Source organism: Xenopus tropicalis, chromosome 3 (assembly GCF_000004195.4).
Source record: "Xenopus tropicalis strain Nigerian chromosome 3, UCB_Xtro_10.0, whole genome shotgun sequence".
NCBI classification, from domain to species: domain Eukaryota; kingdom Metazoa; phylum Chordata; class Amphibia; order Anura; family Pipidae; genus Xenopus; species Xenopus tropicalis.
Window position 1 is genome coordinate 57,079,872 of NC_030679.2, and position 15,987 is coordinate 57,095,858.

The 15,987-nt window shown below is 37.7% G+C and overlaps 1 protein-coding gene across 3 annotated transcripts; it reads right to left on the bottom strand.

The window, feature by feature from the left end:
• Positions 1-1,157: 1,157 nt before the first annotated feature.
• hal.2 (histidine ammonia-lyase, gene 2) lies at positions 1,158-15,364 on the bottom strand. 3 transcript variants are annotated; one of them, NM_001278528.1, is made up of 21 exons: positions 15,295-15,364; positions 10,584-10,877; positions 9,588-9,648; positions 9,452-9,479; positions 8,694-8,768; positions 8,532-8,604; positions 8,259-8,325; positions 7,822-7,859; positions 7,449-7,574; positions 6,653-6,792; positions 6,341-6,388; positions 5,629-5,776; positions 5,458-5,553; positions 4,236-4,294; positions 3,730-3,810; positions 3,159-3,224; positions 2,916-3,081; positions 2,189-2,323; positions 1,882-1,990; positions 1,718-1,787; positions 1,158-1,561 (listed from the first exon to the last, which is right to left on the bottom strand). In NM_001278528.1, exons 2-21 carry the CDS (start codon positions 10,828-10,830, stop codon positions 1,400-1,402), a joined length of 1,995 nt encoding a protein of 664 aa, NP_001265457.1. In that variant the 5' UTR covers positions 10,831-10,877; positions 15,295-15,364; the 3' UTR covers positions 1,158-1,399. The 3 variants fall into 3 exon arrangements, with proteins under 3 accessions (NP_001265457.1, XP_012814301.1, NP_001006832.2); XM_012958847.3 differs by lacking the exon at positions 15,295-15,364 and adding an exon at positions 11,976-12,132; NM_001006831.2 differs by lacking the exon at positions 15,295-15,364 and having other exon boundaries at positions 10,584-10,928.
• Between the last annotated feature and the right edge of the window lie 623 nt (positions 15,365-15,987).

A 15,987-nucleotide genomic window follows, 5' to 3' on the forward strand; every position in this document is an offset into this window, starting at 1 on the left:
CATATTTATGCTAGCTAGGAAAATGACTGGTGTGCCATTACCCAAAAAGTCTCAAGTCATCTGTTAGTCTTTTAGCAATAAAATTATTTGACAATGCAATCCAAGTGAGGCTTTTGTTTTTTCTCAGTAATTCTAGAGATCAAAAGTCCTGAAGAACTTTGTTTTTACTGAAGATCTATTGACTCTTATCTGTTTTTCACAAAAGGTTAGAGTAATGGCACTTGGGTTTCAAATTTGCACAAAACCCCCATCCATGAACCTGCAATGAAATCACCTAACATCCTAAAAATTGTTCAAACTCAGTACCATAGACCTGCAATGTAATATACCCGATAAATGCTGGCAAAATCTCATGACAGTTGAATTCAATAAAACAATATGGGGGGTGCTTTTAGGCTACTTTAGGCTACTCCAGCTCCCTGGATGCCCTTAACATTTATGTTCCTCTGACTGTTGTAAGCCACCAAAACAATTAAAAAAATAAGGTTTGGTCTAGCAGGAACCTTTAGCAGCTATTTGCTGAGGAATTACTTTAGCAGTATCTAAGTAGCCAACAATTGATATGCTAGTGCAATTTGGTCATGCAAGGGTGTGGACATCGATCAGCCAGAAACCACTTTTTTACCTGTGTATTTAGACACCAATATAATGTAGGACACTCTAGTTACTAGGAGTCTATATAGTTACATTACGTGAGAGGATATTTATCAATATCATGACAATACTGCATAAACCTTAAAGGCAAGAATTCCAATGTGTTCTGTAGTACATTACATAGAAGTTGTTCTACCTATTGTTATGCATATGACATTTAGAGAAAAATCATGAATTTTTCACTACTATTCAATATGAATAGCTGGTGTGTAAGTACAAACTTATTATTTGTATTGAATTATGTTGCTTTTCCCTTTAAACAGAAAATAAAACTGGGCAAATTTGCCCATGGGCAGTAACCCATAGCAACAAATCATTGATTGTTTTTGTCAGCCAGCTGCAGGTAGAACAATGAATGCAACAATTTGATTAGTTGCCATAGGTTACTGCCCATGGGCAAATTTGAGCCCCATTGAGTGATGTATCAGTTCTTATATGTCATATATGACACTTTTGCATTTCCTTTAAAATATTTTTCCTCCAATATAAGTTCCAGAGATAAATTTACAATTTCCAGAATACTTTAATTGACATGATATTTTTTTCTTGTTTTATATTACAAGACAAATCTGTAGCTCCAGTGCAATGAAATGTGTGTAAATTTGTGATTCCCAAAACATGTTTCCTGTTTCTTTCTTATTTGGCAAAACCAAGTACTGAAGAATACACGGGATGGTTCTTTGACAACTGTCCATGAAAATACAAGCAACTGATTTATTCATTTCCATTGAATATAGACTTTGTATTAGGACCCGTCGAGATCGAGCAGAGAATCACAGTGAACATGCGCACATGAGTTATTTAATGACACAGAGTCCAATGAAAAGGATGTAGGGGAGGAAGGTCTTGACTCGGGAATGTGCTCCATTCTATATTTTTCAATATATGGTTCTGCCACATTCCAGATCTAGAAGCACAAAACAGAAAATTAGGCACGTTTTTAAAATGAATCTACACATTATATAACAGAGCATTTTTTTTTAGTATTCAGTATCAAATATCCTCCTAATATTATTACAAGTCATTTATGTGCAATAGATCTGCAATAATAAACACAACTTGCCTTCAGGTCAACTAGCAACCTGTGAACTGCTTCTATATCTGGAGCCATGAAACGGTCCTTCATCCAAGGCCTTAAAAAGACAAACATGACATAGCTGTAAATGATTAACCATTAAAAAACAAAGCACAAGAAAGCACAGAGTGAGGATGATCACTTAGGTTTACCTCACAACCGAGCGCACAAGGTCATAGACTTTCTCCAATGGAGTTGTAGTTCGAAGTGGGCGTAGGAACTCAATCCCCTGACAGGCTGCAAGTAATTCAATAGCCAGCACTAAGAAGAAAAAGGAAGTGAATAACTAGCACTCAATTGTAACTGAATGTCAATGAAACCAAGCCTTTATAAAATGCTCAGAAAGTAAAGGAAATGTAAAGAGAGCAGTGCTCCATAGATTCAGTTTAGCACTGGCATTTTAACCACTGAATGATTCCCAGGGTCCTATTGAATAAATTGAACAGAACAAAATCTTACCATGTTCAACATGTTCAATGACTTTTAAAGCTTTCCTGGCTGCCCATCCTCCCATGGACACATGGTCTTCTGTGGCTGCACTAGTGGACAGGGAGTCCACAGATGAAGGATGACACAATGCCTTGTTTTCTGAAACTATAGCAGAAAGTAGCATTATAAAATATGTTCATGTCAAGTACTTTGTATAAATAAAAAACATTTTCTTCATTTAAAAAAAAAAAAAAAAAAAAAAAAAAAGAATCCACTCAGGATAAAAGTAGGCATATGCTGAATGAGAAACTAATATATTATTTTAATATACAGGTGTGTGATCCCTTATCCAGAAACCCGTTATCTAGAAAGCTCCGAATTATAGGATGGCCATCTCCTACAGACTCCATTTTAATCAAATCATTTAAAAAAAAAAAAAAAAAAAAAAAAGAAAATTCCCTTTTCTCTGTAATAATAAAACAGTACCTTGTACTTGATCCCAACTAAGATATTAGTTTATAATGAATCCTTATTGGAGACAAAACAATCCTACTGAGTTTCTATTTGATGTTTCTATAATTTTTTAGCACAAGTATGGAGATCCAAATTACAGAAAGACCCAATATCCAGAAAAGCCCAGGTACCAAGCATTTTGAATAACAGGTCCCATACCTATATTACTTTACTATGTATAGTGTAACGTCTAAAGGATATGGGGTCTTTTGGAAATGATTCCAACAATGTCAGTGGCAAGTACCAAGAGCAGCAGCAGTGCAGTGAGCGATCATGAAGCCAGAGTTTAAACCTCCCTCTGTCACTAGGAATGCTGGCAGCTCACTGAGTGAGGGGTTACACAGTCTTTCAATCCTCCTTTCACTGATGGCAGCAAGTTCATGCACCCCAATAGCAAGATAATCCAAAGCCTGAAAGGGAAAACCTCCATGTGTGTTTAAAGAGCAGAGGCAGATAGCTTGTTTGGTATAATACATTCAAATATTACCTTTGCAGGGTATTCCCCATGGAAGTTTCCACCTGATATGGTCTCACCTCGTTCCGAAAAAACCATCTTGTATAAGAAGTTAAGAATTTTATATTCATGAATTCCAGGACATTCACTTAAACATTCAAAGACTGGAATGTACCAAAATGATGCCGTAGATTAGATCCAATCTGTGGATCTTCAGCTCCATCTGAATTTTAATACTTGCTTGTTACAAAAAGAAATCAAACTAGCACGAGAAATGGAGTCCCCAACAGTTACAGAGCAATGGGGACCTCTCTCAGACTCCGTATGAATGCGCATGTGCGCGGGGGAAGGGGGGGCAATGGGGGCGGACTCGGGGCGCCCATATAACAAATCTGGCGTCTGACAGAATACGCGTTCAACTTTAGAGTATGCATCTCTAGATACCAAGTACATATTAAAAGTTACATATTTATGGGATGACATACTACTATGGTCCTATACCCAGCAGCAAAACATTCAGCCATTTTCTTTCAGAATTCTAACTGCAATAGGCCAGGAGAAGCCTCCAGCTAACAACTTGCCTATTCATTTCAAGTAAAGATACAGGATTGTCTGTTGCACTGTTAATTTCAGTTGTGATGATATTCTTCACAAAGGTGATTGTATCATTTACCACTCCATGCACCTGAATATAGAAATACATAATTTACAGTATTTAGCAAAATGTTTTTCCACTTTTTTTTGAAAAGCCACATCTATATATTTGCACAAGATAATCTAAGATCATTTGTAAAAGTGCTATGTTTACACTTTTAGTTGTATAACAAATATCAGTGTGCATACCCTTTTTGGGACCCTAGTGGAAGTTAAGGAATAAGAAATATTGCCCAAGAGGTGTTTCTCCAAGAAAGACCAGCAGGTAAACTTACATTTAATAACCCCACTGTTAATTTGTTAGACATATCCCTTAGTGATAAACTAAGACTAGAGACAAGGAGCAGAATACTTTATCTGGGGTAAAGTAGAGAAGATTTGGGTTTGGGGTTCCCAGGGAATGAAGAATTAGCAAGAGTAGTGTATTTTTGTTAACCTGACCCTAAATCCATTTACCTGAGGACAGCACCGTAGTGTATAAGCATCCTGGACTCTGTCACAAAACCTGTGACTCTCTATAAAAGAGGAAAATAAAAGATGGATTATGTAGGAACTAAAAGACTATATATATGTCAGTACTAAATGTGAGGAAATATATAACTCTCTCAGTTTTAGCAACTGTGTTAGGCAAAGAGTTATATTCAGTTAATAGTATTATATTTTGGCTTTCTTCTAGATTTGTAAACAGAATATTCCTGTATGCTTGTGTTCATGCCGATGTGTAGCAGTTGTTATGGTTAATGTGGCTTTCTCAGTGTAACAATTTTATTAGAAATAAGGGCATAATTTAATACTTTAAAAACATAAGTGGAATATAACTCTTGGGCAACAATAAAGAGAGTCAGCATTAGTTTTGGTTTATGTTCTACAGAGTTTATGTAGGCTTTGAAACATTGCCATTTTTTACACTGCACAAATCAGGGTTGTTGATGTTCCAAAGGCAGACTCAGTTCATACTTTTAGTGTGGTAATACCCTTACAATCTCTAGCGAAAAGCATTCTATGATGCCATATAGTGATGTAGCGAACATCGCCGAAAATGTTCGCGAACCCGTTCGCGGACTTTCGCCAAAACTCGCGAACTTTGCGAACCCCATAGACTTCAATGGGAAGGCGAACTTTAAAACCTAGAAAAGCTATTTCTGCCAGAAAACTGATTTTAAAGTTGTTTAAAGGGTGCCACGACCTGGACAGTGGCATGCAGGAGGGGGATCAAGGGCAAAAACTTCTCTGAAAAATACTTTGTAAAAAAAACGCCAAAAAAAAAACGCCAAAAAAAAAACGCCAAAAAATAATGCCAAAAAAACCTGCAAACTATTCCTATGTATATGCATAGGCGATAAAACGAAGCGAAAAAACGCGGCGGAAAAACCAAGGCGAAAAAACGCGGCGAACCCAAAGTGGCGAACATCGGCAATAGTCCGCGAATTTGCGCGAACGCGAACACCCGATGTTCGCGCGAATTAGTTCGCCGGCGAACAGTTCGCTACATCTCTAATGCCATAATTAGCAGCCAATATTTTACTTTGATTTTATTTTGTTTGCATAAACAGTATAGTGAATCACCACTTACATTTATTTAGATGAGGAATCAATAAATGTTATTGTTAAGTGACCCATACTGTTTATATTACAGAGACCTTCAGGTGTATACTACCGACAGCAAACGCTGGAATACCTGCAATCTCTGAGGGGTGATGATCCGAATCCAATAATGATCGGAAACGAAAGGCAACCTCCACTTGTCCAGGATGGGGTCTCAGAGCATGGATATCTTGAAATCAGAAATAGATTTTTAGCAACATTAATATTTTGCCAGCTATGGGGAACAGGGAGCACATCTACTAACCTGTGTCAAAGGCCCTGGTTGTGCCCTTCAAGACTTCAAGTGTGAGAGCAGCAACAATATCAGCTTGCTTGGCGATGGCATTGGCTCTTTCCACAGCCTCACAACCCAGGGATGTAATCATCTGTGTTCCATTAATAAGGGCTAGGCCCTGAACAGATAATTTTTGGGAATAAAAAAAACCTGGAATGTACATGCTATTCATCTTTTGAGGATACTGTTGAGCCCCAGTAAATTTGCCCAGGTGTAATAATCCATACCACTGAATAAGGAGGTAGAATTTACTGGTCAACTATAAACAACATCGGTTGCTATGAGTAGCTGCACCTTGGAAAATGTATTACAATTGTTTTGATTTGGCTCCTTCAAACCAACTCAGCAGCAGGCTTCTAGAGGAAACCTACACAAGCAGGAAGAACAAACTCCTTGCATATAGTGCCCTAGTACATGCTGAGACTCGATGGTGCCCAAACCCACCCACTGACCTATTAATTTCAAGAGTAACAAAACTAATTGAATGCTGTATACCAAAATGTGGTGGGTTAAATCTGAACTACAGGGTAACAGTATAAAATGACATAAACCAATGGTTAATCTTTTGCAGTGTTTACCCATACTATTTCCTTTAATTATCTTTGTTGTAAGATTTACAATGCCTCAAGGCAAGAAAAATCCACATTGATCAGTTCCATATACAGATACATTCTCTTATTACCTCTTTTGGCTTTAGTGAAATTGGCTGTAATCCATGAGCTTGCAGTACCTATAGTAAAAGAAAATAATGAAAAAAATACAAATAACAGGATAGAGAATTCAGTAAAAATGAAAAGCATAAAAAGTATCAATTAAAATACAAAGAAAACTACATTGCTGCAAAGGCTTCAGATATCAGTGATAAGACAAATTTTGAAGCAGACGGTCTCCATAGACTCTATTATGGAGAACATCTGACTTTAAAGCTCTGAACAACTTAATGCAACAGATGCAGACACAGTCAAAAATATAAATAAGCAAACACTTAACTTACATATTTGGCATCCGCCCAGCCACTCTTGGGTGACCACATTTTGCCTTCTCCAATCAAACCCAATGCAAGATGAGAGAGAGGTGCAAGATCTCCACTAGCTCCAACTGTCCCTTTCTCTGGGACATATGGCAAACAACTTGCTGGAAAACCACAATATGTTCAGTAATGTAGAGTTTATAGGATATTTCAATAAAGCAAAACTACTGTACAAATGGCTAATGTATTATTTGCTGCATACATAGAAATATGATTGAAGCTGTAAATACACAAACAGATCAGGTCACTTTCAATTTTTTTATTGAACTGGACATCCACCATTGTGGGCCAAATTAGGCTGAGATAATGCAGTCTTTACTCAGCTGACTTTGCCGGCATATCTAGCCAATATCTGTTAGATCAGACATCAGTTGGAAAGAGTAATTTTGGCTGTAAAATGGCTGAGCTGGCAGCCAACCATGCATGGTAAGTCTATGCTAAGCACAGAATTCCAGAAAAAGTGTTGTTGAAATTATCCTCCCTGATATGACAGACTTCAATCATGACTGGACTGCTCAAGACATTCTCTACAGATATCTGCAAACAGCATGATAAAATATAGTGTGCTGTTCTAGTAAAGTCTATTAACTATACACTAGTATGTTTCTGATCAGGCAAGTAACACGATAGAATATCTATGTCTGCATATATTTTATACTTTACCCATCTGATTTATTCACACTATACCATATAGAACGTCTTTAAGTTTACTTGCTGTATATTCATATTTTATATGAGTTTTTTTAGGTTATAAGCCTACCATTAAAAGCTTCGATGACTTGATGTAAAGTTTCTAATGAAATACCACTGTATCCTTTTGCTAAGACATTGATCCTTAAAGCCAATAGCATACGGGTACGTTCAGGACTTAGGGGCTTGCCGACACCTGCCAACACATGAATGAAGCAGTATTTTCATTTGAATATTAGTAGCCTTACTACCCAGGTTTACTGCCATGCTTCTAGCATTTTATCTAAAACAAGGGAAAACTAACTATACAAACAAAGAAAATGATTTATTATAAGTTAAAGCACAACATATTGTACCATAGATATATATTTTGCCCTCATATAAATCTGAGGATAATATGAAGGATATAATGTACATTCCTTTTTAATAAAATAGACTTTTACCTGCCGAATGAGACCGGACAAGATTTTCTTGAAGCTCTCTGAAAACAATTAAAAATACAAATAAAAACAAAAATTAAAATTTCATGGAAGAAAGAGTATGTTCTATACTATTGGGGGAGTTAAGTTACTTAAAACAAACAACAAAGTAAAGTTAAACTAATTTTAAATTTGCTGGACATATTTGAGGGGTTGTTTGGGGAACCTCAACTCCAAAAGCAGCTCATGATAAAATGCATAGTTTATACTTTTTATCTTGCAGTAGAGGGAAACCAGTTAAAAGAAGAACTATAGGTTCTAATTTGATTTGCGCTAACATATGCTACCATATTTAATAACAAAAATAATCCCTGGACATTTGAGGTGGGGGGGTCATCAGAATTATTGCCAAAACAGAGTTTTCTCTCTGCAAAGGGAGCACTTTTATATTATTAACTTACTTTAGCTTGGTTATTGGGATTACGGTGCGAGCGAATTTGCCAAACCCTGTAGTGATTCCATATACCACTAAAGGAGAGCAAAATCAGCAAAGATGAGACATGGATAAAGAGAACAACAGTAAAATCAGCAGAGGTGAGACATGCACAAAGATAAAAATCAGAAGAGGGGGAATATAAAAAGACATTCAAATTTACAGGTGTAAAAACTTCAGAATGTACAGTTTCATGAAGCAAAGGAACAGCACACTGTACACCAAATGAAAGTAGCAGTACCTTTTTGTTCTTGGACAATACTGTCTATTAGAAGCCTAGATTGCTGCACTTTGTTTTCAGCTTGTGGAGTCAGCTTGAAAACAATAGAATACATAATTATTATTCATTCATACCAGGAACCAGGACTATAACAAGTCGCTGCAAAAAAAAGCCCCCATGTACCTTTATTTTGAAGAGCCCTTTGCCTAAACTGAGTAGGTCCTGAGTTGACAAACTCTCCCCTTCTATTAGAATATACTGTAAAAAAAAAATAGAATAAATTAAACCTTTAATGATGGTAAAACATTCCTGCTTTTAATATTTAAATGTATTTAGTAGCCTTTAAGCATGGAGTTCCAGATTGTAAAAATACCCATTACCCATTATTATTACCCAAAATAGGCAAGCAAGGAAAAATGTCAAACAGTGTGCCAAAATTTTTTGTTTGCCTTATTCACCAGAACTCCAATGTAAATAGCGAGAGTGAACATAGATACCATTAGTAGCAATCATAACTAGAAAATGTACAAATACTTCCAGGTCAAGGGGAAACAGCAATTGGTCACAAATGATCAATTTTCTTTATATATGAAAATATATTGTGTTTATAGGTTATTTCCTGCTACTAAATACTGCTTAGAAAACAAGTTTATTGATTTAGCAATAGTATATTAATGCTTCATGTGTTTCATGGGAGAAATATGCCAGCAGGCATAAAATGATCCTACTATTAAAAAAAACATTTGACACAAAGGCTGAACCTGATGCATAACAAAATATTTCTCCCTGACCTATCAGGTTAGTCTTGCATTTAAAAAAGACACCACTAGTGCACCTTGCTATTTGCAGTTGCAGTGACCTTTACACAGCACAACTAAAGGGTTAACACATATAGATAGCATTCCATCTAAACAGCATATATGAATTACTGAAAGGCATACCTCAACAGGTTCTTTATATCTGCTATATCTGTGCAAAAGTTGAAGAAGCATAAGGTAATCAAATTGCATACAAAAAAAACAAGTTTAAAACAAATATCAGAAAAACTGCCCCATACAAAATGTTTGCAAAGGATACAAATGAACCCCTTCTGGTTGTGAGGGTATGAAGTCTGGTGACATCACATCTCCTTCCACAACTAAATGAGAAAACAGAAACTCTCAGAAAATAAGCAACCTCAACATACTAAGTCCATAAACACATAAATTGGCTTATATTTTGTTATTTTACATGTTAGACCAGAAGGTATGTTTTATTGGAGTCAGTGAATGATGTTTCTGTATCAGTTTTTGGGTTAGTGCAACCATGACTGTGCACACTTGAGTAACATATGCTGAATGCCATTTCTTAGTGTCTTGAAATGTGATTCTGTCTGTATAGGTCTTCCATGTGATCAAAGTAAGTGCACACGCACACCTGGCCTCTCAAAAATAAGTAATCTGGTGATAACAGAATATAGGGGATGGCACCCATTGTCGGTCCAGGAAAGTTTGGATTTAGTAACAGGTCTGGCCTTGAACTGCATGAAATAAGTGGAATTGTGCCCAATCTCTAATGTAATTGTGCTGACTTGGTCAAGAGTAGCCAGGCTGTCAGCCAATATTGACTATATATGACCAGCTTAAGTCTAAGAAGCAAGGCAAAATTTGCTTCCTTTGCTTGGCATACAAGAACCCTTGGAATTAATGGTTATTGTGCTCATTATTACACCTGTGCCCAAAGCAACAGAGTGCATCTAGTCTTTGCATATTTACATAAGTAAAATTAGATTTAATTTACTACATGTCTCAACTAATGTATGATTTACAATTAGTAAATATTAATATTAGGAGTAAGATAGTGGCCACAAATAGCTGTTGATCTCTCTTTCTTGGTCTGTTCTATGCATACAATGGTCAAATCACCCAGAGCACCCCTGGCCTAGAAATGGCATTACCCAGTTTTATACAGGCCCACTAAAAATGTATAGTAGCATTTTAAGTCAGTTTTTGCAGACAAATAACTATTTGATTTTATTTTAAATTAGGTTAAATGATTTACTTCTTACATTTTTTACTGCTCTATTTTACTTACCAACTTCAACAAATTCATTATCCTCCAAAGAATCTTCTATTCTATCATCAAGGTCAAGTAAGCCCAGACCTTTACATCTCCGGAGGTAGAACTTCACATCCTCAACACTAGTAAAACCCCCATTATCTGGCTTATTCTTAATGTACCGTCTCAGTGCTTCCTTGCCCAGCCATCGTATAGTTTCAGAAGCGTCTTTACAAGGCACAGCTAACCATTCTCCTCGCACATGCACTGTGTATCTTGGCATTCTTCTGACTTTGTGGCTCTTCCAACTGATTCAAAAGATATGGTGCTCTGCAACAAATTGACAAATGTCTATAGCAAAATTTCTGTCAGTAAAAAAAATGAGCATAACCAGTCAACAAACAGTGTATGTATACAAGCCACCTTTAAAAGTTAATAAATGAGGAAAGCTGACCAATTACATTTAGATGTCTGTGCACACCCCCATTCCTCCTTGGTTGAGTAAACGCGTGTTTCAGTAATTAGCAGAAACTAAAGGTTTGATTACATTGGCAGAGCTGTAGTATACAGCGTTGCCATGGGGGGGTGGTCAGTTTGAAAAAAAACCCAGCAGCAAAGGCAGAACAAAAACAACTGGGAATAGACCCATATTAACACCTAATTATGGAAGTGGTAAGCATAAAAATCCAATGCAATTCAAGCACAAAAAACACCAATGTGCGCATGAAGCGTAGGTATCCCTTATATAAGATTGCTCACCTCACCATTTTAAACATATCACTTCTTATGCTGAATGGCTAGTGAGCTATTAGTTAAAATGCATGCTGCACAACTACACTGAAACCCTTGCTGCCTCCAGAGTGCATCTAAATGAATTGCTGATTAGCCATACGGGATGTGGATTTAATATTTTAAAGGGGTAAGGTGGTATCCCTAAACCCTAAAATACTACTGTGCCAGAATCCACAGTAACATTAGTTAGAGCCAATCCAATTGTCATAAATACAATTACACAGTATAGGGTTGGATTGCTGGATATGCAGCCCTGCAGAATGCTTTATTCCTAATCCTTCAAAACAGAAGAACAGGCTAAATCTAATTTGCAAGCATTTTCTTTTTTAGCATTGAACCACATAGCAGTTAATCTACATACAACATTAATACATCATAATGAATGTATTTTATAGTAACCAAGGATAGCGCTAGATATTTCTGGGTTTTTTTTCTAGCTGTGTAAAAGATTTGTATGCTGGAAATATGCTTCAGATATTATTGAATGACAAAGCGAACAAATTAAATATTTCAAAACACTACATTTGGCTCAAGCCATATGTAAAGTAAGTATAGAATGACCATTGCCCCATATGTTTTATAAAAAGCAAAACTAAATTGGTTTACATTTTCATTTTAGATTGCGCCTGTACTCACCATTAACACAAATGTTGTAGCCAATGCCAGGAAAATAAAAAGAAGCCATTTGGATAGTGAGACCCATCATATTTTTGCTTAGTATGTGTAAGGGACGTATAATTAAAGTAGCCACCCAAAATGATACTTTTTAATATTTATCTTCCTTGTGTAAGACTGGAATTTATTGTTTTACTTAACTAACAGAGAAATTTGGGAAGCAGCAGCTGTACTGATAATGAGCTTTTCTGATATCGTCCAACCTAGATAAATGGGGGGGAGGAAGCAGGTGTTCTTACCTGCCAACAGACTTAACCCTGTCACTGCCCCATAAGGGGCTCTAGATTTTCCCTGTGCAACCTGCAGTGGAACACAGGAGAACAGCACCGCAGGGAAGTGCAGAAAAAAAACTCATCGGCACAAGCCTCCAGTTAATATACAATTAACAGACAGACCAATATGCATTTTCATGTGGATTTCCTTGGCTGTAATATTTCCAAATATCAACTAAACTTTTGTCAGTAGGGTGATAATGATCCTGTCTGGCTTGTTTTTAAACATAATTCTAAATGCTAATATGCCTTATTATAAATGCTAATATGAAATGAGGTCTCAAAATGCTCTGGATAATTAATGTCCTAATGGCATGGGGATGGTTCACATTTAGGTATCTACAGGCTCCAGTATTCAATAGTAAATAGGCTGAGAAGATAACTACCATTCAGGATGCATATTAACTTAAAGTCTCCATTAACTGGCAATATAGTCAACTTGCCTTTAAATGGATAAATTAATAGAAACACTAAACAGGAAGATGTTAGGAACAACATCATGCAGCCGCTGTGTTTGGAGGTAGGCTGGGGGCTGTTCGAAGGCAAGTACCTAGACTGATGCCTAAGTGAGTCTTTTCAGCCCTAGGTTGCATTACAGATTATTATAGTGGACGTGTACTTGTCAGTAGGTAATTCACAAAAGTGGAGTAAAGTAAAACTGGAGTAAAAAAATGTTTTAACATCAAATTGTTGCTATAAGAATGTCAGATTTGCAAAGTCCTTGCTCAGTTCTGTTAATATGATAGTTGATTATATTGATATTTTTGGCATATATTGTCAAAGGTGACATCACTTTTCCACATTCCCCCCCAAAGTGTTTTTGGTAACATTTGCTGGTATGGCCAGCTAGCTGTAACTACTCCACAGAAATGTCATGCTGTGTTTATAGTCATCTTGCCCACACCTTAGGGCTATGCAATGGTATTAAGATCGGCTATGTCAAATCAATCAAGTCATCAAGGAGTTTATGGACCTGGGTTTTAAAACCTAATTCCCTTTCACAATAAATGGTAATTTTCCTCTGATGAAAAGAAAAAAGGCATAGTTTACCTTAGAGAACATAGACTCCAAAGTGCAAAAAAGGCAGCAATTTGCCATTTTTTAGCACACAGTGTTCTGCCCTTCTTGCATTGCTGCAGGTCAGAGACCTGGCGGGGAGGGCCTGACTGTGTTAGTCAGTGCTATATTAAAAGAGGGAGGAGGTATGAAAGTGTCCCACCACCTGCCCCTAACTTTCACCAAAGAGCACCACAGGGCCTCAATGGGGCCCTTTCCTTACTGTCTGCCCTGGCAGGTGGTAGGGACAGGGCTGGCCTGTGCCCCCTGATAATGCTTTCCGCACTGAACGCTGGATTTTTAATATGACATTCAGTACAGAGTGCACATTCACCTGGGAGCAAGTGCTTGTTAAGTAGTGAAGCACTAAGTGACACACTCTAGTGCCCCATAGCTATCAAACCATTGTGCCTGGGGACAAGTAAATTACCCCTAAAATTGTATCATAGAAATGAAGCAGCCCCCTCAACTGGATATGCTTAACAACTGTAGAAAGCATGCTGGAATTCAACAACCAAAGATTTTCAAATAAGCACCTCTCTAAAAAAGGGAGACATACAAACAATTATAATTATCAAAGTTTTTTAAGTATGATGTTCCATTAGTAAACAGAACAATGGTAATCATTAACTTCTTGACAAGACAACAAACAGCCCAACCAGACAGGTCACCTGAGGTTGCAATTCATGTTGCATTTATTTAGATACACAGTGTCAAGCAATACTAAAGCATTACCAAACCTGATAATAAATGCGCAGCTATAAATCAGGCCTCCCTGACCCGCACTGCCACAGGCAATCTGTGCAATATCAACCTTGGTGTGAAAAATCATGTTTTACTTGGTTTTAATCTCTACATAGTTTTTAGTCCAGTGCATATTGCAGTCCCTCAGGCTTACAATACATAAGTGTGCAATGGACTGCATTCATCTCTTTCTCTTTTAAGTTCAACTTTTATACTCACTTTTTTACATACATATATTTTAGGTGCTCCCATTTTTGGGCTACCTGTATACAGGGTAGTGCACTATTAGTGGTTCAATGCACTGTGCCAACAACACAACACTAAACTGAAATGTCTTCACTAAGGGCTCTGGCACACGGGGGAGATTAGTCGCCCGCGACAAAACTCCCTGTTCGCGGGCGACTAATCTCCCCGAGTTGCCATGACCCGCCATCCCGCCGGCGAACATGTAAGTTGCCAGCGGGATGGCACACACGGCGGGGCGATTTGCGCAAAACCGCGCCGCCGCGTCTGCCATCCCGCCGGCGACTTACATGCTCGCCGGTGGGATGGCAGGGGTAGGCAACTCGGGGAGATTAGTCGCCCGCGAACAGGGATTTTTGTCGCGGGCGACTAATCTCCCCCGTGTGCCAGAGCCCTTAGGCTGACTGAACACATATCCCAGCTGGAGATATCTATCAGGAAAAGAGGTTTTCCTTTGGTGATCTCACCAAAATGAGTGGATCTTTCAGTATATGACAAGCCTAACAGGCACAATAAACAAGATAATAATGTCAGATATCCCTCCACTATAAGCATATAAATCCACTGACTTGCCTTACTGTCATGCACACTGTAAATTTAGTCTGCTAATTGGTCATATAATTTCCAGATGCATCTGATTACACTACAGGTTAGTGGGAATAGTATTTTGCTTAAATCAGTTCAACTGCAACTGTGAATTTTGTGCATATAATACTTATGTTACGTTTTGAATACAATTGAAAAAAGTTATACTTTTTAAACAAAAAGTTGATCAAGCGCAGACATTTTAAATAGAAATTGTTTAGGATGAACCAGAGTTTCTCATAATACAGTGTGTACAAAGGTGCCTTTCAGGCCAACCCCCCCCCCCCCCCCCCCCCCCCATCTACCTACACCCACAAAATATGAAAATACCAGGTCAGATGTGATAAAAAGATAAAACTAGATTCAGTTAAACATTTTACCTGGGTAAAGATTCCCTTCGCTAACCTGAAGCTCCTCTTGCTTTGGATAAACCTGCTTTAAAGTTAAGAAACAGAGGACTGCTGACATGTCATTGGTATTCCAGCCCACTGTGTTTAAGCAAACAGTGAGGTTAAGCTAACTGCTGTGGCCCATGTACAAATATATTTGGAATAGGATAACCCTTAAAGTAACTTGGTCCAAAGTCTTTGTTTGTCAGCATAGTATGCTTTTAGTTTGTTTATTTCAGGGGTACCCAGACTTTTTCCACCAGCGATTGACTTTTGGCTCTTCTCCGTGTACGTACACGACGCAGGGTACGTACACATACCCAATAAATGCGCAAAACCGCCACACTTCCACATATACTGGCTTTGACGCGGTCCACCAGAAATCCACTGGGGATGGACTGGTGGACCGCGATTAACATTTTGCCCAACCCTGGTTTATTTAGTAAAAATAACTCCAGGAAAAAGTCTAAAAAATTGGATGTGCAATTTTACCATTAAAAAAAAAGTGTTTCATAAAAAGGCTATGCATATGCACGGGAGACACCTGCCTTAGACAGAACTTTAGTGAGGCTTTGAGGGGAAGCAAAATAATTCTTTTGCTCTCAGCTTCTCTCGGCTCAGAAGCTTTATGAGGGCTAGTTAGCCCTTTTGGATGTCAAAGCTCCTTTTTGATGCCATCCTATA